Genomic DNA, 20,903 nt, shown 5'->3' with positions numbered 1-20,903 from the left:
GGCTGGCGATGGCATGACTCTGTCCTTCTGGGCCTCTTCCAGAAGGACCATGACGAAGCCCATAGTCGTGAACTTCGCGAGGCGGTCCTTCTCTAGAGCCAGATGACCGGACGGGGGGTACTCCACGGTACGCGGTAACAGGACTCGGTTGAATGTCAACAGAAACTCCTTGATAATGCCCAGAGTGATGCCGGTCGTAGTGGGCTCCTTGCAAGACCGGGGCGGGTATACGCTGAAATTCGGGTCCTGCGAGACTGGGGTGAGGGCGACCTGGTGTCCGATTGATGACTGCGGATGAAGGGTACGGTGGAGATGCGACTTGATACCTGTTTTGCGTGTTACCGAGTGTTAAGTTCACCAATTCGGACTTTACTCACCCAGGCGAAGTGATTTGTGGTACATGCATGGACTTCGGATGCCCGCTGGGACCGACAGCACGGGGCTGAACAAGTTGAAGGCGCTTCAACACGATATTATCCACAGGTACTCCTTGCTGTATTGGCCCATGAAGAGATACCTCGATTGGATGGCCGCGCCAGCCTTTCTCGCGGAAGGTTTCTGCAGCTACGTCAATATATCACATGAAGTTCGAGAGAAACAACTACCATGAGCTTTCAATGCGCTGGTGCGTCCATTGATTAAGACATGTCCGAATTGGTGATCAGGAGCAATCGTATCTGCTTTGCTGACATGACCACAGTACTCTCGAGCAATATCCTTAAGCTCTTGCCAGCGACAACCTTGAGGAATCTGACAATGGTCAGACGGAGTCGATGTCAGGAGGAGTAGCTCACTTTGTGCACCAGCAAAAGATACTGATCTTCCGCCTTGCTATAGCTGGGACGTCGAGCACCTGGTTCTCGGGGCATTTTTCGCGACCGGAAGTAAAAGCAGGTGGCGGAAGACCGACAGAGAGGTAGTAGGGGGTTTGTGTAGCCTCAGGATGGAGAGTTATATGGAGGCGGAGACCGGTTCCAGGCCCTCACGTAAGTAGTAGCCGTTGATAGCGGAGTGTCAGAAGCGGGTGGAAGGCCGGCAAGTAGAAAGGTCTTAGCGCCCGTCAATTGTCTTCTCCGGCCAGAACAGAAAGACGTTCCAGGTAGGTGGTAGTAGAATGGAGTGACGGCGTGGGCTGCAGAAGCCTCGACCTAGCCAACTGTAAATGCCGCAGCAACTCTCAATAGCCTTCTGGCGGCTAAAAGCAGGGGACGCAATGTAACAGTGGGCCAGAGTATAAGGATTGATGCAGAGAAAATAAGTTGCATTGGCAGATGAAACTTTTAATGTGCTTGCCAACAAAAGAGGAGTGAGAAGAAGATTCCAAGGTAGGCACGCCCGGCTTGGGGGGGTTCTTGTACACGACTCACGCGGTGCCGCAATACCAGTGTGTCAATTCCAATATGGTCCAAGTCACTGGTACGCTCGAGACAGCGAACGAGGCTTGACATGGATCAGGACTGGGCGGGTACATGATGTTGGGGTCGAGTCGAGCTCGTTTGCCACAGTCTGCCAGTAGTCCGGATTAAGGATGGCAGATTTGCTTGAGCCGAAGAATAGCATAGGTATGAATACTGGAGCCCAGATTTAGTGGACTGCGTCACAGATCTGTGGATTAGCACGACTCGTTCACCGGCCATGGAGGCCCACAAGCTGATCAGGGTTTGAAAGGGTCGAGCGGTGCACCCAATGAAGGACTGAACCGCATGTGTATCGTGGAGGATAACTGTGGATGCTAAGGCGCGTGGAAATCGAAGCATGAATAATGCTTGACGCAAGAGATAGCCCAGGAACATGCAAGTCCTTGGCCAACAAATAAACGACCGAGACTTAAGTGGTTCGGCTAAGACACGGTCTTGCAGAAAAAGATGCACGGTCGTTGCAGGCAGTTGCGGAGCAAGGGGGCTTCCGAGGGGAGTTTGAGCTTGCAGTGCGTTAGGTCGAGTATAGCTCACCGGCCGGCAAGGCTGTTATGCACGATGATTGACATCAAGGCACGGATGGACCGCGTGCTGCTGCCCCACACCGTCAATCTCGGACAGGGTCTCTTGCGTCGCCTACTCTTTGCACGGCTCACACCGATGCGGGTCGTGAAGCGGATGTTTGAAGCTTTCTGATTCAAGATGAAGTGTGAATAGTCGATATTTTCGGGTTACCCGACACACACATGTGCACATGCTGTGAATCGTGACACAGATCGGAAGGTAGGAGCATATCTGCCCGGCTTCGAAAGAGATTTCAGGTCCGGGGTGGCGGTCGTCGCGAATGGATGATAATTCCGTCCATCCTTGGAGCTGACGGGGTCTGCGTGAGAGTGAGAGTGTAGATCAGTAGCCGAGGGATACGAGTCACGGTTCCGTCGTCCGTGCTAGGTCGTTCTCAGTGATACTGACCTCGTGTCTTTTTTGACGACAGGGAGGGGGGCAAGCCGCACGGGAAGTGGGGTCGCAAAATCGGGGCCTTAGCGCGCCCCGAATCGGTCCCGTGCCAGCAGATCCGATTCTCGTCCAAGTTGCTATGTGTATGTACTGTATCCCCGTAGTCCTGCCCAAAGTTGGTGCCGCTTGACGCCATGCAGCAATCACTCGGCGTCCCAATCGATGACTGGACAGGTGGCTGAGTGGGGGAAGTTCAGCCACACGATCCCATTCCTGGTTCCTTGCAAGTCCGGTACCAACCTATCACCCCATTCTATCATCTCGAAAGGTTTGAAAGTACAAACCATCTCTCAGCGATGCCGTACGGCAGTGCATCCTTGATGTATAATCCGAGAGTAGGCTGTGTGACTCAAGAAGACCGTCTGAACCCCAGGAAAGACACAGGCTCCCCCAGAATCGATGATGTTCATACACGGCATGCACCACTCAGCATGACGTGGCGTCAAGTGCCGCCTGTGGACCCTTGGAGCTTGGGCGGGGGAAAGAACCTGATTACTGTTCGACGGAAGCCACCTTCTGGTTCCTGCTTTCTATTGTTTGAATGGAAGGATGGTCGCTATTTTAATTATTTTACAGGCAAGATCAAAATCCAGCTGATCTGACATTGTTGGAACCCATGGTTCGACACATTTCATGATGACCTGGGCGGTAGCCTGCAGTAGCTGGGCCATCCTCAGAATCGCTTGCGCGTACCCAGAAGTTGCACGAACCGAAATCGCTTGGGACGTTACACAGCGTCAGTAGTTGGTGCCATCGTCCCGTGTTTCCCTTGCAATGAGAGACACTTATCCATGCTCACTCCAGTGTAGCAGGACCCTCCCCTCCCTTCCGGGGACGGACCACGGCGATCGGTGTCTGGGTTCTTCCATGTCATGGTTTGAGCAAACACTGGTGGCGTTCTCAATGGCGTTGCTACCACATATCCATCTCGTATGTACTTTGGTCCCGGTCGTTATTGTGCTCAGTGAGGGGTGCCGCGGGTTCAGTTACCTCCACAGCGCCCTATCTGCCGATTTCATTTGACAAACCCCACAGCACTGGCGCAGCGAGTGCAGTAGTATGAGTTGATTCCGAATCTCACGGACCCCGACTGAGTGGCAGGGCCAGCAGATTGAATGCTAAGAGACCGTTGACATCGCGAACACCGTACCACGTCGAAGCCGGGTTTGCGGGGACTCGAATTATTGGAGGATGTTGAATTGCTGGATGAAAGAGTCGCGATGCTCTCATCGCTCACATTCTTCGACTTCTGGATTGGGATGGGATATGCTTTCCGGCCGCCGGCCTGAGTCTGCAGCTGCATCAACGAGGGCGGGGAACCCATGGTTGAAGCGTTGTGATGGGGAGTCGACTGATCACTTTTCGAGCTTTGTACAAAATCGTTTGGTATTTCACTTTGGTCCAGCAAGGTGACGATGAGCAGTGAGGAAAAAATGTAAGGTGGGAGCGAGGGACACTAAATGGACACCACCACACTTCTTGTAACAAAACAGGATCCAGGGCGGACGGCCAGCATTCTTACTGAGAGCCTTGGGCCAACACCAGCGCCCAATCAAAAGGGTGGCCCGAGGACCAGGCAATGACGAGAAAACATGAAAAAGTAGGAGGGCGCGTTGCAAGTGGGCGTTCGAACGAGTTTGAACGACGCCGGCAAGAGAAACGCATTGCGCAGAGACCGATGACTAGGCAAAGCCCCGATCCTCTCGAGCCATGGTAGCCAGTGTAGCTGGGCGCGTCCCTGAAACGCGGCTTGGCGATCCGGGCTAGGCCTGGGGCAGCCATTCAACTGTTAAGACGCCTGTGCTTCAGCCATCGGATCATCGATCGTGGAGCTGAAATCGAATGATCTGATGCCTGTGGCTAGAGTCGAACTTCTAGAACAAGACCTTGAACTTCTGCTGCCTATTTCGTGCCACTCAGACCTGAGCGTTGTGCACGCTGTCTGCTGCACGACTCAGTTCGACCGGGACGATACCACAGTACATACTGAAGGCCAATGACGCCTACGTACGCTTCGCCTGTATGTCTCTGTAGCCGAAGAGAGCAAAGAAAATACCAAGAGCCTTTGACATAATGCCCAACGTCTTGTTGCTGAGGTGTCGCTTCGCACCTCGTCGAATCGTCACCGCCGCCGTTGCCGTCGCCACCCGGTAGCACACGTGGAAACATACGGGGAGAGAGGGACTGGAAAGCCTTTATCATCCGCACTCTCCGGTTGGACTGTGGCGCGTGAAGATGGCTTGAATCGTGGAGATGGTCCCATGTCATCGAGATCGAGATCGAGCACTCTCCAGCCGTTCTCATCCACCCATACAACCGTTAAGGAACTCGAAAGGAGCTCGGGCCGCGGGGCTGCACGGGCTTGGCTTCCATCACTACCCGGCGCACCTTTGTGCTGCGATGGTGGGGTAATGACTGCGGAAATGTTCACCACTTGTGCCTCTGACTCGCAAGTTGCTATGCGCATCAATTCAACGTCGGACCCTACTCCAACACCATTTGCACGCTTGTTCGCTTGTACCATCTGTTTCTGAAACCCCAAAGCCCACTGACCCTGCTGTCGCGTCCCTGCATTAAGCCTTGTGGCCGGGCCCTCCTCTCACAACATCACCCACCATGTCTAAGCAACCGAACCTCTACTCCTTCCCAAATACCGACGCTCTCGCCCCCCAATTGCGGAGCTACATCCTCTCCGCCCAACGCACCGCCCTCTCCAAACACTCCTCCTTCCGCATCGCCGTTTCCGGCGGCTCCCTGCCTGCCACCCTCTCCAAAGCCCTCCTCGCGAACCCTTCCTCCCCGGATGACACACCCAATTTCTCCAAGTGGGACATCTTCTTTGCCGACGAACGCGCTGTGCCCCTCGACCACGACGACAGCAACTACTGCCTCCTCAAAGCCGACCTACTGGACAAAATCCCCGCCGACGCCGGCACCCCAACCGTACACCCCATCGAGGTCAAGCACCTGGACGACACGCAAGAGCTCGCCGACATCTACCAAGACGCGCTCAAGGACACCTTCGCGCAAAAGGACAGCGTCAAGCTCCCGCAGTTCGACCTGATCCTGCTCGGCTGCGGGCCCGACGGCCACACCTGCTCGCTGTTCCCGTCGCATCCGCTGCTACGCGAATCTGACGCCTGGGTCGCCGCCATCGAGGACTCGCCCAAGCCGCCCCCGCGCCGCATCACGCTGACGCTCCCCGTCGTGACGCACGCCGTCAAGATCGCCTTTGTCGCTACCGGCGGCGGCAAGAAGGATATCCTGAAGCAGATCTTTGAGACGGAGGAGGGCCGTAGTCTGCCGTGTGGTTTAGTCAATGACGGAGCTGGGGAGCGGGTGAGCTGGTTTGTCGACGACGCTGCTGTTGAGGGCGTGGTTTTCCCGCGGAGGGGAAGCCTGTGAATGTCAGTTCAGTGGGTTGGAACTGATGCCTGTCGGAGTGAGACGCGACGGCTGACTTTGGAATGACGAGGAGAGCTGAAAGTGTTCGATCTTGGAGGAACGTTGAAGCGGTAAAGCCAAACTAGGATTGCAGCTAAGTACATAGACGTTTTTCTTTTCTGTTCTGAGAGGCAAAGAGCAACTGAAACACAGATGTGCGACGATTCACAAACCGTTCAGTCTATTGATCTATATCTCCTACTGTTGTCGTTGTTCTACATGCGCAGATCCCGACTCGCCAACTCGCCTGTACAGCAGGGGCGTCAACGACCTTCACCGCTTCCTCGCACAGTACCTTATTTCGGTTTGTCCAGCTTGAAAGCCGTGAGGATTCGCTCCAGAACCTTGGAAATGCCGCCGCGCTTCTGATTCTGCGACCTACCGGCCCGTGCTCCGTCTCCTTTACCGCCCGCCCGATCTGCGGCCGCGTCGGCTGGCTTGCCCGAACCTGGGCCTTGAGGACCATTTCGAGGACGACCTTGAGCACCGCCTGAGCCACCGCGGGGACCACCATGGGTACCACCTTGGGTACCACCTGGAGCGCCGCCCTGAGCATCACCGTTGGGACGACCCCCTGACTTACTACCCTCCTGAGGCCCGCCGGTGGGTCCAGCAGGAACATCGGTAACGACACCGGTAGGAGCACCGGTAGGTCTACCAGTCCAATTCTTACGAGGTCCACCAGGACCGCCTTGACCACCAGGCATACCGTCTCGCTTCTCGAATTCGGACTCGTACTCGTCTTCATCCTCCGCATCCGCCTCAATATTAAAGATCCGAAGACGAGTCACGGTCGCGAAGGTGGTGGGGGTGGCCTCACTGATATCTGTATCTGCATCCACAGCAACATCGCGCTTCTCCAGCATGGGCGCAGGGGTCATGGCCGGCATGCCATTCTGAACAGCTGACATATACCATGAAGAGATCTCGCTGCACTTGGCTCGAACAACGAGCTCAGTTGCGGTAGGACAGATACTGAAGAGCGAAGAGACGTACACATTGCGATAGTGGGAGTACTCACCGGGCGGACTCTTTGTGACCGCTGCTGCGTCCTCGACATCAGCTGCGTCGGAGCTGCTGACGACGGCATTCGCTATGGCAGTTGGCAGCTCCTCACGCTTCACAGGTGGCTGAGTGGTAGTGGCCAGGGTCGACTTCTGAACGCCCCAGACGGAGCACACATACTGGTAGGCCGAGCTTGAGCTTTTGCACTTATCATCAAGACTCGCGACGAAAGCTTTCGATTTCTCGGGATCAGACGGGATGATATAGTGGCGATCCCTTGCAGCATATTGGTGGTCCTGACTCATTTCCGGGGCCGCTGTGATCTCCGGCAGGACGACTTCTGTAGCGGTCGCTTCGATGAACTCGTCCTCTGGGGCAGCAGTACGACCATACAAAGACTCCCAGATGCCATCAATACAAGCACGCGTGTATTGAGGGGAATTTTTCTTTGCAGTTGCGCAGTACTGCTTGTGCTGGGAACTGGTCATGGCAGCATACTCAGCATTTTCGGTGGGAAAGGAGCTGAAACTGGTCGGGTATGGAGTACGAGTGGTTGTGGCAGCACGAGCCTCAAGCTCCGCTCCGTACTCGGTCTCATCCGGGCCCAGATTTGCAGAGTCATCGAGAGCAAACTCGGCGTTTGCACCCTCCGTGACTATGCCATCCAGGGCAATGTCATCAAAATCGTCAAAAGGAGTGGCAAGGGAATTTTGCGCCAGCGCAAATGCTCCCAAAGAAACAGCCAGAAAAGATCGCATGGTGCAAGAAAGTGGGGATTCTAAAAGAACATGGTGTTGGTCTCTCGAAGACAGTCAGAGAAAATATATGGCCGCACAGATGCTGTGAAAGAGGATTTCATTGTGCTCGATTGATCGTACCTGGCTCGGGCTTGACAAAGCTGGATATGTTTCATGCAGGCAAGGACAAAGTGACCCAGTCTACTGAGAAACAACTCGAAGCGCTTTCTTTGTGCCCGTCCTTGGTCGTCTGGCTAGCCTAGGACTTTGAGTACTAGGCCACAGTTGCAATGACAGACAGGATGGTCGTTGCCGTTAGCTTCGAGACCAGGGCGTCGCTGCCTGACCTACAAGTCGGCCACAACATGGCTCCCACTCTTTCCCGTCTGATGAGCTATTTCATTACCTACCTCTCCCTACACCGCATTGGACTATCCATCTGACTAGCAACATTATTTGCTCACATTCGTTAAAGGTCTTCAGATTATAACTACTTCATCTATGTCACACAACTACCAGTCACTACATCATCAATCATGGAGAGCTCTCTCTGCCTGGATCCAGTCTTTCCCCGAGTCCTTCTCCGCCAAAAAGCTACGTCGATTCTTGACCTCCCACAAGAGATTCTCGAAAAGATCGTTGTCCCCACCGTCACAGGTACACAGATCCAAATCTTTCACGGACTCCGATACGCATTCTCATCCACCTCAACGGCCGAGTTTCTCTCTACGCGACAATTTGCCATCCTGTTCTTCGTTAACAGACGCTTCTATCATGCTGCCTGCACGTCTTTGATCCAGAACTTACGTCTACACGTGGCAAGCCAGCCTGGTGATCTAATATGGCTGGAGCGATTGGCCCAATGTCCCGAGGGTTGTATCAGGAGCATGGAGATATCTCACGCAGCATGGGAGAGACTAGCTTCTGCGTTAACGGACCCTGGCTCCTCTGGCTTTTGGACGATGACGACGACTTTGCTGGCTAAGAGTCTTTCCAGACTGGACACTATTCGCGTACGATTCTATCTCTAGGAGACATTCGACATCAATCTCCGCGAATCAGTCATGAATCGCTGGTTCTTATATGGGGTATATGGCATGACTTGTGATTCTGCATTGGATGCTGCGGTACATCTGTGTGGTGAGTCCATCTGCATGTCCCGGTCCTGGAAGTCCTGATCACGTTGTTGAGCCGAAAATTTTGCATTCGAAGTCACCTTGCTACGGCCTTCTCATCCACCACGGTGGTCTGATACTGACTTTTCCGCTTTCCGTCGATTCAGTCCAGACGGTACTACGTCAGGCGCGCCTTATCGATCGCAAAGAAGTGATGAGGTTAGCAGCTGAGACCAAGAACTCGTTCTTCTCATTGGAATCGAGTACCACGCCAGTAGTGTCTCTAGACATTCCATGCAGGACTAGCAAGTCGACAGTCAGTCATCCCGTCTTCATCACAAGTTGCAACTTACTAAGAACTCTAGACGATCAATGCCAAATGGTCGGACGCGGCGATGACAATTGAGGTGGACTCCGCACAGAAAACACTCACCGTATCGGCCCGTCCGCGGGGGTTCCGCTATACCCATATGCCTGCGCCGAGAGCAACCTTCGAGCTCCCTGCTTCCACTGGGGAGTCTCTGAACAGACACATCGAAAGAAGCATTGTTTGGTTTCTGTGGAAGAACAACTTGACTGATAGTGTGCCTGATAAGATCTGGAACGACAATGCCAATACAGGCGTCGGTACAGAAGTCTCCACAGGCAGCGCGATCGCAGTGATGTAAGCTGGCGGGGCAGTGTGGCTCGAATGAGGATCTCGAAATCATGGGGAGAAAATGTTCATACTTGATATGCGCTGTCGGACATAGCCTTATCGCATGCAAGCCAATAGTTTTGGTTTAGTCGCTGCAAAAGCGCGGCAATGGCATATTTTTGGATCTCATTCACAACACTTACAGAACAGAACTTTGAGTCTTCGCATCATACTGATACACCTCTGGAAACAGATCCATGAGCAACCCTTCGCCATCCTCACCAGTGGTCGTCCACAGCTCCGGCGCGGTGAGGTCCACATGATCCAGAGCTGCAAAATCAAAATCCAGAAATGCATCGTCAAACAGAGCTCCCGGTTGAGGGCGTCCTTCCATGGTAAAAGCATCATGCCCTTGGAGATCCACCGCCGGCGTCGCAGGCGTGACATTCGACGCATCACTGATAGTCTCAGCGTCACCGGCCACCGTACCAGCCAGCGCGGACGGCGTGCTATGATTGCCGTCCCTCGCCTCATCAGGGGAAGGATTCGCCCTTGCCCTCGTGCCGCCGCCGGCGGCCTGCAACGCCTCGCCCATCTCCTTGGGCGTCACGCCCCAACGCTTCCGGAACACGCGCAGCAGATGCCAGCGACTCAGTCCGACCTCCTCGCTCAGCTCGCGCAGCCCGATGCGCCGGCCCCGCGCCGCCCGCTCGCGAATCACGCGCACGGCCTGCTGGACTTTGCGTCGGCCCTCCTCCCCATCGCCCACGGGCACGACGTCGTCTGCGTCGTCGCCGCCGCTGCCGTCACCGCCGCTGGTGTCGTCTGCCGAGCGACCCGTGGTGACCGGCACAACGTCCGGTCTGCAGCGCTTACAGGCGCGGAAGCCCGCGCGCGCGGCGTCGCCGGCGGTGTCGAAGAAGACGATGTTGGCGCGGCGGGCGAGGCGAGCGGGGCAGGTGGGCCGGCAGAAGATGTGGGTGGTGGTGACGGCGTAGATGAAGGGTGGGGTGGCGGAGCGGGGGCAGGCGCGGGAGGAGAGGATGGACCAGCGGGCCGAGTCGGTTTTGGCGAGGGAGGGGTTGGTGAGGGTTATGCTGGTGGAGGGGGGTTGTGGTTGGTGTGGTGCTGTTGGTGGTATGGAGGACGAAGAGGAGGAGGGGAGGAGGGGCCGGATTGGTTGGGGAGTGTTGGCTGTGGCCATTCTGATGCTAGCACAGGGGTGCACTGGCTGTGTACCTGATCGTGAGGAGTGAATTAAAGTTGTTGCAGCTGGCTGTGGTGCGAGGAGTAGCATGGTCTGCAGAGAAGTTTTCCGTCTCCGGCCTCTGGCTTGAGGGCAGTGGCTGCAGAGCTTATGGAGAGTCGTTGTCGATGCGCAAATCTATCCTTTGAGATGTCAACGAATGATTGTGGAGCTCGGCGATGTTGTCTGCAATACTGTCAGATCTTGATGGTCCTTTGCGCAATACTCGAAGACCGATAGGTGACAAGAAACAGGAAGATGGGACGAGATGGCACTCTGAGGTAATGGCTTAGGTAAGGTGAGAGTGGCAATCGAGGCTTTCTTGCGTTGAAAGTGGCCAATCAGAAAGCTTCGCGCGTACTGCGCTTTTTGCCCCTAAACCAGCCCAGCCTTGAGGGCTGAGATAGAAGTGTGCCAACTCATGCTGCTGTATGTCATTCAGTCCTTTGGCCAAGGCCTCGTGCTGATGAGGTTCGTATCCAGGAACCAACCGTTCAGCGCCACCAACTCTCTGTTTGGCCCACGTCCGAAATTGCCGGTGCATCGGTAAATAGAGCTCGTAAGGTAGATCTTTACCTCACCATCTTCCCATACGTCCCACCGGTCACCACTCTTGATTTCACACCTGATGATCTCCTTGGCTTTGGAGTCGCAGGTCAACGTCTGTCCAGTATTAGCCCCAGAAATTTTAGCACGATGGTGGGCCATACCAACGAAGCCCGGCTGAATCAGACCGTTTCCATCAGTCGCACTCGATTGCTCTCGTCACTATGTATCTCAAAGACTTCAGGATAAGCAGCCGACCAGCGACGCTCCGCAAGGAATGGGTCGACCAGCTGATTGACGACTGAGGTTGTGAAGGTTGAGATTGTGCTTCTTGCTCGGTCGATGCGCCGAACGCTGGACACGTTGTTCGGGGATCATGATGTTTGTTGAGTGCTCTCAGAGACTTAGTGAGGAGCTGTTTCGGCTGAATGATGTCGTTGGTGAGATATATACACTAATCAAATGCTGAGAATAGTGGTGAATATGTAAAGCTGGTAGTCAACGATGGAGTGAGTCAGTACCGTGAGGAAGCATGCGACGTGAAGATAGCAGGGTGCATGCAAGGTTTGGTTATGGACTGGTAGCTTTGAGCTCAACTTATAGTCGAGTCACACTTGCCTGAATTTCGCATCGCTCTTAGCCTTCAAGGACTTCAAGACATCGATCATTTGGTTGCAATGGCTACATTCAGTAGGAACTCGAATTCCTCTCCATCATCACGTAGCTTGAACCCCTTCGCCTTGAGTAGCTCTTGCTTGAGGACTTCGATCGCTTCATCCCACCTGTCTTCGTCGGACTGGAGCCAACCAGCACTTGAAGTTCCTCCGACAAAACTCCACAGCATGGTTGCGAACCTTGTGAAGTCGGTCTTGGTGAAGCTGGTGTACGAGACCTGCTCCATTCTGATCCGTTCTCTATGAAAGCCACCCTTCTCGATGACACTCTGCAGAAAATCAGGCGCGTTCCACTTTTCGGTACCTTGACGCGGTAGAGGCGTTCCCTCGGGTCTCGTCTTGATCGCGGTTTGCTGAATGGGGACGATGTTTGGCGCACGTGCAATCGAGTTGATAATGGCGATTCCTCCTGGCTTCAGGGTACGATAGATCTCCTTCACCGCATCGATGCCGTCATTAGGCAGCACGAATACAACTGCATTCATAAGAGAGTGAGTAAAGGTTTTGTCGGGGAACGTGAGGGCGTTCGCATCCATGCGGCTCGCTTCCGCTGGCCAACCGTTTTCTGCCGCTTTGTTCTCGTACATGGCGAGGGCGCGATCATCAACATCGGTGGCTTTTACAGAGATGGTCGCTGAAGGCTCTGAGACCGCCAGCATCGCACCGGTGCCAGCGCCAACGCCGCAGCCGTTGTCATGGACCACGGCGCCACTAGAGATCTTGGGAATTAAGGAGAGCGATGCTTTGGCCATGTTATCCATGGCATCAGCCGTCATCTCCTTGTACATCTGTGGCGTTGGTGCCAGAGCCTGTGTCGGCTTGAAGGGATTGCTACTCTCTGGTGCGTTCATTGTGGTGGCCGTTCCAGTATTGTACTCGTGTATCTCGCATATTGCAGAAAACGATGCTTCCCAACAACTTTATATAGCTGAACTTTCGACATGTTGGTATGTCTCCGAAAAGTGTCCGGTACTGAGGCTGAATGAGTGCCTGGAGAGGGTGTAAGCAATGGTCCTTGGTAATGCTGAAACTTTGATCGGAGGCCTGACCCATGTAACTGTAGTATGGGGAATTTCGGAGCTTGAGTGGCCTTGACACCTTCTATATCGTGACATGCGTGTACACGATCGCAACGCTGGCATCAATGGGTTCGCACATTGCTGACCAGAAGTGGTAGGTATGTGTTATATTGTGGTCCGTTTCGAGACATCCCTACGCTGCCGTGCCCGTCGCGGGGCCGAGCTATGCTCCAGCAGAACGCACACCACCCGCGACACAAATATCATCTCTCAGCTTCTGTAGGCCGTTTGGCCGCGTCCTGTTCCCGCGCCAGCCACCTCACACATTTGGTACAGGAAGTCTCTGGTCTCTGACGCTGGGCCAGGGACTTCAAGCCGGACTCCAGGAAGCATGACGCTGCTGTGCAGAGTCATCGACAAAGAACTTTGTTGCATCCTTTATGCTGCAACGCATTCTGGCACACAAGCAAGTAGAGTTGCCTCGGCAGCTTTGGATCAGCGTGCTCGATGATTCGAAGGAAAGGACCCCTGTCGATAGAGGGCACCGGGTACACTGGTGGCTCGGCCAGAGACTTTGATATGCCACTTCCCCGCAGTCTTGGCAGATCTTTCTCTCATCATCGCTTCTGACCCTGGTTGCGACCTGAAGAAGCGGGAAGCCATCCACAGGGGCGAGGAGCCGGAGCAGCACAATGTTGTCGGCTCGCCAGCCTGATACCGTGGACCAAGTCAGAACGGGAATGCCTGGTGCAGGGACTGACTATCGAAACTGGGAAATGGCCCCCGTAGCCGTGATTAGCCCCTGAGGCACTAATGGTCATGATTGACAAGATGCGTGGTACCGAGAGAACTTGAATGGGCACACAGCCGTCGAGCTAGCCCCTCTTCCCACAAGCGTTTCACAATGATTGCTACCCGTTGGCACCCACTCTCCTTGGCCCCAATCGTTGCATGGAGCGTAACCACCTCTTGGAGATGGCAGTCAGTCATATGCCCTTCCAGTCGCTTTATGTCGACTCCATGTCCTCTGTGCTTCAGGTACTCGTTGATCAAGACTGCCGCTCCATGGAACATCCACGATGACTTCCCCTAAGCTAGCGACTGACATCGACCTGCGCCAAATCGACTCGACGACTTCAACACTCGAGCATATTGCGACGGCCGAGTCCCAAGCACCTACCCTGGTCCGATCGCGCTCCGGAGCGCCTGAGGAGCTGCATCTGAAGCAAGCCGTCAAGCAATACCCGAAAATCACACGCTATGTCTTCTTCCTCATGTCCGCCGTCCTGCTTTACGGCTATGATCTAGTCATCGTTGGAACTATTCCAGCAGTCCCCGGCTTCCAACGAGACTTCGGCCAACTTCATCGCGATGGCGACGATGAACAGCACATCATCCCTGCCCTGTGGTTGTCTCTTTGGAGCGCCCTAGGCCCAGCTGGCTCACTGGCTGGTGCTATCTTCGCGGGATGGCTTCAGGATCGCATCGGTCGGCGACGATGTCTCGCAACGGGCAGCTTTATGTCTGCGGTGGCGGTTGCAATTGTGAGTTCCGTCCCCCCGCTATCCCATAAGAAGCAGTATCTTGCTCCCACTGCAACTAGCAACACTGACATGCAGACTTCAAGCTCTTCGTGTGTAACAAACCGACCGCCATCGAAGTGCGACGCGGGGTGTTCCTACTCGGCAAGATCATCCAAGGCGTCGCCATTGGCATCATCAACATTCAAACCATCACCTACGTGTCCGAGACCATCCCGACGTGCCTCCGCGGCCCGGCTCTGGCCCTCTTCCCCGCCTTCACGCTGCTTGGCCAACTCATCGGCGCCATTGTCATCTTCCTCGTGTCCCGCATCGACTCCTCCGCCAGCTACCTCATCGCTTTCGCATCCCAGTGGCCCTTCTCCGTCGGACCCTTCATACTTGCGCTCATGATGCCCGAATCCCCGGCCTACCTGATCCGCAAGAAGCGCATGGACGAGGCGCAGCGCTCCCTGCACCGGCTCTTTGCGCCCAAGGTCGACCCCGCAGCAGCATTCGAGCATATGCGCCTCTCGATTGAAGCCGAAGAGCGCATGGCTCGCCAAGTCAGCTACCGCGATTGCGTCAATCGAACCAACCGTAGGAGAACTTGGATAGTGGTCTTCGCCAGTATCGTCACCGCGATTATCGGCCTTCCGCTACTGGCCTCCGCGAGCTACTTCTTGCAAGTGGTGGGTATGAGCGCTTTCAATAGCCTGCTATTCCTCATCGTGGGCATCATCTTGGGTCTGCTCGCGAACGTTGCTTCCGTCTGGGTGCTCTCGCGCGTGGGCCGGCGACAACTGACCATCACCACGCTGCTCATCGGCGCCGTGCTGTGGGGTGGCATGGGCATCTGTGGCTTCTGGGACGGTGTCGTCACGGTGTGGTACACAGCCATTTCTTGCATGGCCATCATCGTGGTTGTCGGGGTTGGAGCGTGGCCCGCATCCTATGCCATCCGCAGCGAAGCCAGCGCCTTACGCCTCCGCTCCAAGTCTCAGGGCATCGCGGGCCTCTTCGACTATCTGAGCTCCATCGCGCTGAATTTGGTCCTGCCATACATCTACAACCCTGACGCCGGCAATCTGAAGGCCAGGACCGGTTTCATCTTCACCGGCCTGTGTCTCATCGGCGCAGTGGTGACGTTCCTCGACGTGCCGGAGATGAAAGGACGGAATGTGCTGGAGCTGGATGCCATGTTCAAGCTCGGGCTCAAGACCAGAGAATTCCGCTCCTGGAACGGGAGCGCGGAGGAAGTCGAAGCAGCAGTGCGAGAAGACGAGACCGAGGAGGGCTTGAGTGCGTTGCGGGCAAACGGCCTGGACAAGTCAGCAACGACAGCGAAACCGGATCCTTGATGAGTGACACGCCTAACGATTGACGACTTTTGTATGCATCGCTTCCAAACGATTTCTACTCAACACTCTTCCTTTAATGCGGTTACGAAGACACCAGACTCTTTCGGCTGAGATTGGGGTGTTAGGAGCACCGATTCCCCCCCCCCCCCTGACGGCGCGGAGATGCAATAATGCCAACCATCCCGCGTCTCTGATTCTTCTCCTACGCGCTTGGATGCGAGAGTTATACCGCGCCCGCCGGCACAGCGTATGCTCGGCCTCGAGCCTCGGGCTCGGCATTGGAACCCGTTGTCGGTGGACTGTGAGAGCTTTTCAATCATGGTGAAGAGCTGCAGAAGCCCAGGGCGAAAGCAAGCTTCCCTCATTGATTGATGGGCTCTTCGATTGCGAGGATACCGGTCTCTGCATTCCCCACACACCAGACAGGCGGTGTTGCCAATCTCGGACACCACGTACAGCTGGAAGTTGAAAAAAAAGGGGGGGTTCAAGGGATTCCAAATGGATGAAGTTGAAAAGAAATGTTTCCAGTTGAAAAGTCAGTATCTTCGTTCTATAACTCATCCTTGACCGGAATAGCAACAGCTGGCCGACCACTGTCCTGGTGTAGATCGACGCCGGACTTCTTGCGCCATTTCTCCCATAGAGCAAAAAACTCCTTCTCCATGCCGCTTTCCATCTGGTCTGGTAGTACAATGACGTATTCGACGTACAGCTTGCCAAACTCCTCGGCGTCGTGGTCGTGTTCGTGCGTGTGGCCCTCGTGGTAGGTCGGCATGCCCTCGCCTCTGATTGTGTCGACCTGATTGGGCTGGACGACTTCTCCCCTTTTGCGCGACAGCTGAACGACGTGGCCGTCGAGGTGCGTGATGTTGCGCGTCCACTCGCCCATCCACGCCTCTCGCAGACTCAGCACTTCCTTCCAGTACAGGTCCTGCTCTTTTCGTCGGAAGAAGGTCCCGTCGTTTCTGTGACCTTCGTCCTCGGTCAGTTGTGGCTCGCCTTCGAAGACGTGCACGTTTAGATTGCCCGCAACGTAATCTGGGTGCTCGTCTGCTTCGCTCTCGAAAACGATCTTGCTGCCTTTGGGCATGCCCTTTTCGATAGTGGCCGTCAAGGTAGTCTGCCTTCGTACAACCTTGGATCCGCCGCAGACTTTGCATTTGTGCTTGATACTCTTGCCCTGGCCGCCGCATTGGTCGCATTGCATCTGTACTTGCTGGAAGATGCCCGGCGCCAGCATGTGCTTTTGAACGATTGCACCACGACCACTGCACTTCGAGCACGTTTCAACCTGGCCGTCGGCAGAGCCGGAGCCGTCGCATTCATCGCAGACGCCTTGCTTCTCGATCGTGAATTCGGTGTCGTGGCCGGTGTAGAACGATGCAAGGGGCACATTCAACCGCACGTCCATGTCTGGACCGCGCCGAACACCGCTTCCGCCGCCAAAGTGACCGCTGCCGCCAAAGAAGCGGGAGAATAGATCAAAGGGATCGTGGGCTTGCTGTCGACCGCCATTCTTATGCTGACTGAGTCCGTCGTGGCCGTACTGATCGTAGATTTTGCGAGTGGTCGGTTCTGACAGAGTCTCGTAGGCTTCGGCGACCTCGAGGAATTTCTTCTCGTCTCCAGAGGCTTTATCGGGGTGGAACTTCTTCGAGAGGGTGCGATATGCTCGTTTTAGGTCTCGGTCGTCGCAAGACTTGTCCAGACCTAAGATCTTGTAAAAATCTTCCGTTGTAGCCAGCGCGAGCGTTAGTATCGCCAGCACTGGCAATAGATGTGAAAAGATCGGTAGAAGCAGCATCGTGGCGACACTGGGTTAGAAACAAGGGCCGTTCGGCGTGGAATTGGGAAAGTTAGATATGTTGTATCATTGCAGGCCAGACGGTGCAGTTGCCAGCAGCGTTGAAAGAGAGACTGTGGTAAGTCGACTAGAAGTACAGCAGGGGCGCGAGCGTATCTATAGACAGAATAAGGGCAACCGTCCTGTTCGCATTCATGCCTCTCAATGACAGATCGCCCAAAACTGTAGAGCCATTTTGGCCGCAAAATCCGCCGTATGCGAGCACGGTGGATTTTGCAAGCAGACCGCGCACCTGCTCAGGGGCAAAGCCTCAGCCTTGTTCATCTCCAGCACATAGTCTCTTGTTCGTGTCTGTCACTGCTGCTAGTCTTTCGTGATTTGAGCAGATCGTACATCGCAATGGCATCCGTACCGATACTGGGCGAGCGGTCTCGGGGGGTCCTGAGCGGTGTCTCACGCTCTCGGTTACTCGAGCCTGGAGGCGTTCTTTCCATGAGAGAGACTTGAGCGGCAAGCGATATGGCGATCCGAATGGCCTGGATTGGTGAAGGCATCACGCGCAGCCCATCACTGAGCGAGGCTTTGAAGAGCCGCAATGAACCGGTCACTTCACACGCAAACGACTTTTCATAATAAAACAAATCGGTAGCCGGTGTCGTCGACTTCCAAGAAGTCGTGGTCAACACCTTGTTGATCACAATTGCGCTTAACCTTCTGCTGACCTGCAAAACAACATAGTGCCCTCCAACTAATATTTACAACCCCTTCAACATGATGCTCATCTTCTTCGCCTTGTTCGGTGTCCTTGCCGGCCCCATTCTCGCTCAGCACCCTGATAACTGGAGTCATAACAGCGGCTCGCCCACCACGATTCCCGCCCTCGACTGTTCTGTTCGCGACTCCAAGACCAGCGCCCTCGCCTCCTGCACCAAGAGCCACGACACTCTCGCCACCAATTACCCAGAAGAGTGCCGCAGTCTCCTCATGGAACAAGGCCTCTTCAGCAGCTGCATCACTGCCACCAAACCCAAGCCCTTCTCGAAGCCAACCTACACTCTCATGGACGGCACCACCCAAGCCACCTTCACCTCGAACCGCATCGTCACCCAGTTCAACGTTGCACCTCCTGACATGAAGGTAGCCGATATTCCCGCTCCCACCAACTCCATTGCACTCCTCGACGACCTCACTCACCCCACTGACCCCGTCTATGACTCCGGCTACCCGCTGCCATACTGTCCAGGTAAGTCTCTGCTTTCTGTGCCTTACATTCATGGAGAGCCCTAGCTTACCGTTTCCACAGATGTCGACCACTGCCCCGTCAAGTTCCGCTGGCGCAACGCCCCCTGGGAGGCGCCGCACGGCATCTGCACCCTCTGCAAGGACCTCGAGAATGTCGGCTGGGTCGGCTTGCCGTACAACACTTTCCCCTATCACATGCAGATGTATTTGTGCAAGAAGTGGCAGCCTCCTGCGGCCTACGACTGCTAGGCGAGCCGGTTCACTTTTTGGCGACTGATGACACATACCACATACTACGTGCCTTCAGGGGAACCTGGTGGAAGGATGATGCCCACGAGCAAAACCCGAAGTGAGCGGACTGTACCTGTTCTCGAGGTTGGCTCTCAAAACCGGTGATGGTGGGCATCTGAAAGTTGCCAGCATGGCCACCTTTGTAGCATAGTAATACAGACTATTGAACACTTGCCGCCACTCATAGGGGCTCTTTCATCCCTTTACTGGGCTTGTCCACCACCGTCAGGAGCCCTTCCTTGGCCTTTGCCCACACTCCGTCCGGTCCGTCCAGCGCATCCCTCATTTCAGCCAACTCTTTATACTGGCCCAACATGTTTATACATCTTCTCATGTACGACACCACGACCGCCACCTTCTCCCAGTCGACCTGTTCCTCGCCCTTGAACAAATTGCGCCAGATCGCTGAGCCCAACACCGCATCGCCTTTGACCAGGCCCTCATCGTACGCTGCGATACACCCTCTCCATTGAATGAACAAATCCTTCAGGTACCGGTTCCGAATCCCCCTCGCCTCAATCGTGTGCAGCAACACCATCTTATCCTCCGCATTCTGACTGAAATGCTCAATTAGATACCGCTGATGCATCTGCAACGACGAATAGTCCGGCAGCGTCCTCAGATGCACCAGGATGATATACAGATGCAGGTACGTGACCTGACTCCACGTGCTGAACGTAGGCAGCATGCCCAACTGCTCGTGCCAAAACACGCTGCCGCGGTTCTTGCTGCCGCTCTCGTCCGGCACGCCAATGTCCTCGCCCTGCGGGGTCTTGGGCGGGCCTCGCCCGCTGTAGATCTGCGTGCGCAGCTCCTCCGGGATGGTGTAGGGCGCCTGCGCGCCGCAGGACTTGAAGAAGGATTCTGCGTAGCCGTAGACGACGTAGGTTTCGGTCATGGAGGTGGGTGCGGCGCGGCGAAGCGCGAGGGCGAAGCGCTGCATGCGGCTGGAGTGGGCCAGGCTGGAGCGGATCGTGGCTTGCATTTGTGAGGTGGACATTCCAGAGGAGTCTGGTTGAGGTGAGGAGGGCGGCACTGTTGAAGCCGTCGGTGGAGGCTTTACGGGCGTGCTCCTGACGGAAGAGCCTTGTTGGCTTTGCTGCAGCCATCGGGAAGGTTGCGTTGAAAAGGCTCGGGCGCTGGATTTGGGGACGCATGTTCGGAATGCGTTTGGTGCAGGTCCGGGGCGTAGAGACTGGCGCATCGCCCGGAGGCAGTCTGAACAGATGGCGGTCGAATTCATGATGGCGGGCGGCGCGTGTAGCGAAGACACAGCGAATAGTAGTGGCGCAGAAACGCGACCGTCCTCCTCGCGAAGCTCTCTACAACTTTTTGGACGTCGCGCAGGTCCTGACGACATGGACTTGCGCCCTAACCCTAAAGGTGTCTGCCCGCTTGTGGTTTGGCGCCGATGATTTATCTGGCGGCTGTTCCTCAGCATCCAAAAATACTTGCTTGCTTACCTACACACATTGTTCTCGGCCTAACGCAAGGATGCTGCAGTGTATCATGGATCAACACAGAGCTCCTTGAAGCTTATTCCTTGGTCTCGAGGCATCGTTGGGTCGTTCCTGGCTGACAATGCTGGTCAGCCAGTGGCTCCCGAAGCTTGCGAGCTGTGCTACTTCGAGATTGTGACTGAACACAAACATGCTCACGGCTTTTCAGATCCTCTCACCGATTAGATGCACCTAGAACATTTGCGGCGCTAGTCCACCATTCATAATCTTCCAGAGCCAGCAATTCATGCCATCAAGTGGCGCGGCTACAGCCCCAATGGCTTCAGGTCTTGGCCTTCAGGTAGGTTAGTGCTGACTTCGCAACGCT

At 55.2% G+C, this 20,903-nt stretch overlaps 8 protein-coding genes across 8 annotated transcripts; 3 read left to right on the top strand and 5 right to left on the bottom strand.

Annotated features, from left to right (window-relative positions):
- Positions 1 to 5,051: 5,051 nt before the first annotated feature.
- Positions 5,052 to 5,840, top strand: HMPREF1541_08260 (6-phosphogluconolactonase; the record flags this gene model as incomplete). The annotated part of the gene is made up of 1 exon (XM_008722579.1): positions 5,052 to 5,840. One exon carries the CDS (start codon positions 5,052 to 5,054, stop codon positions 5,838 to 5,840), a length of 789 nt encoding a protein of 262 aa, XP_008720801.1.
- A 335-nt stretch (positions 5,841 to 6,175) lies between these two features.
- Positions 6,176 to 7,642, bottom strand: HMPREF1541_08259 (uncharacterized protein; the record flags this gene model as incomplete). Its single annotated transcript, XM_008722578.1, has 1 exon — positions 6,176 to 7,642. One exon carries the CDS (start codon positions 7,640 to 7,642, stop codon positions 6,176 to 6,178), a length of 1,467 nt encoding a protein of 488 aa, XP_008720800.1.
- Positions 7,643 to 9,572: 1,930 nt separating this feature from the next.
- Positions 9,573 to 10,577, bottom strand: HMPREF1541_08258 (uncharacterized protein; the record flags this gene model as incomplete). Its single annotated transcript, XM_008722577.1, has 1 exon — positions 9,573 to 10,577. The coding sequence occupies one exon, from the start codon at positions 10,575 to 10,577 to the stop codon at positions 9,573 to 9,575; it is 1,005 nt and encodes a 334-aa protein (XP_008720799.1).
- Positions 10,578 to 11,829: 1,252 nt separating this feature from the next.
- Positions 11,830 to 12,690, bottom strand: HMPREF1541_08257 (uncharacterized protein; the record flags this gene model as incomplete). The annotated part of the gene is made up of 1 exon (XM_008722576.1): positions 11,830 to 12,690. The coding sequence occupies one exon, from the start codon at positions 12,688 to 12,690 to the stop codon at positions 11,830 to 11,832; it is 861 nt and encodes a 286-aa protein (XP_008720798.1).
- Positions 12,691 to 13,937: 1,247 nt separating this feature from the next.
- On the top strand, positions 13,938 to 15,739 carry HMPREF1541_08256 (uncharacterized protein; the record flags this gene model as incomplete). Its single annotated transcript, XM_008722575.1, has 2 exons — positions 13,938 to 14,402; positions 14,486 to 15,739. The coding sequence occupies 2 exons, from the start codon at positions 13,938 to 13,940 to the stop codon at positions 15,737 to 15,739; spliced, it is 1,719 nt and encodes a 572-aa protein (XP_008720797.1).
- A 550-nt stretch (positions 15,740 to 16,289) lies between these two features.
- On the bottom strand, positions 16,290 to 17,543 carry HMPREF1541_08255 (uncharacterized protein; the record flags this gene model as incomplete). The annotated part of the gene is made up of 1 exon (XM_008722574.1): positions 16,290 to 17,543. The coding sequence occupies one exon, from the start codon at positions 17,541 to 17,543 to the stop codon at positions 16,290 to 16,292; it is 1,254 nt and encodes a 417-aa protein (XP_008720796.1).
- A 771-nt stretch (positions 17,544 to 18,314) lies between these two features.
- HMPREF1541_08254 (uncharacterized protein) lies at positions 18,315 to 19,034 on the top strand (the record flags this gene model as incomplete). The annotated part of the gene is made up of 2 exons (XM_008722573.1): positions 18,315 to 18,786; positions 18,847 to 19,034. The coding sequence occupies 2 exons, from the start codon at positions 18,315 to 18,317 to the stop codon at positions 19,032 to 19,034; spliced, it is 660 nt and encodes a 219-aa protein (XP_008720795.1).
- Positions 19,035 to 19,257: 223 nt separating this feature from the next.
- HMPREF1541_08253 (uncharacterized protein) lies at positions 19,258 to 20,319 on the bottom strand (the record flags this gene model as incomplete). Its single annotated transcript, XM_008722572.1, has 1 exon — positions 19,258 to 20,319. The coding sequence occupies one exon, from the start codon at positions 20,317 to 20,319 to the stop codon at positions 19,258 to 19,260; it is 1,062 nt and encodes a 353-aa protein (XP_008720794.1).
- Between the last annotated feature and the right edge of the window lie 584 nt (positions 20,320 to 20,903).

The sequence above is a fragment of the Cyphellophora europaea genome, assembly GCF_000365145.1.
Source record: "Cyphellophora europaea CBS 101466 unplaced genomic scaffold supercont1.8, whole genome shotgun sequence".
Taxonomy (NCBI): Eukaryota; Fungi; Ascomycota; class Eurotiomycetes; order Chaetothyriales; family Cyphellophoraceae; genus Cyphellophora; species Cyphellophora europaea.
Note: the sequence above shows the minus strand (reverse complement) of the source record. Positions and strands in the feature narration are given on the sequence as shown.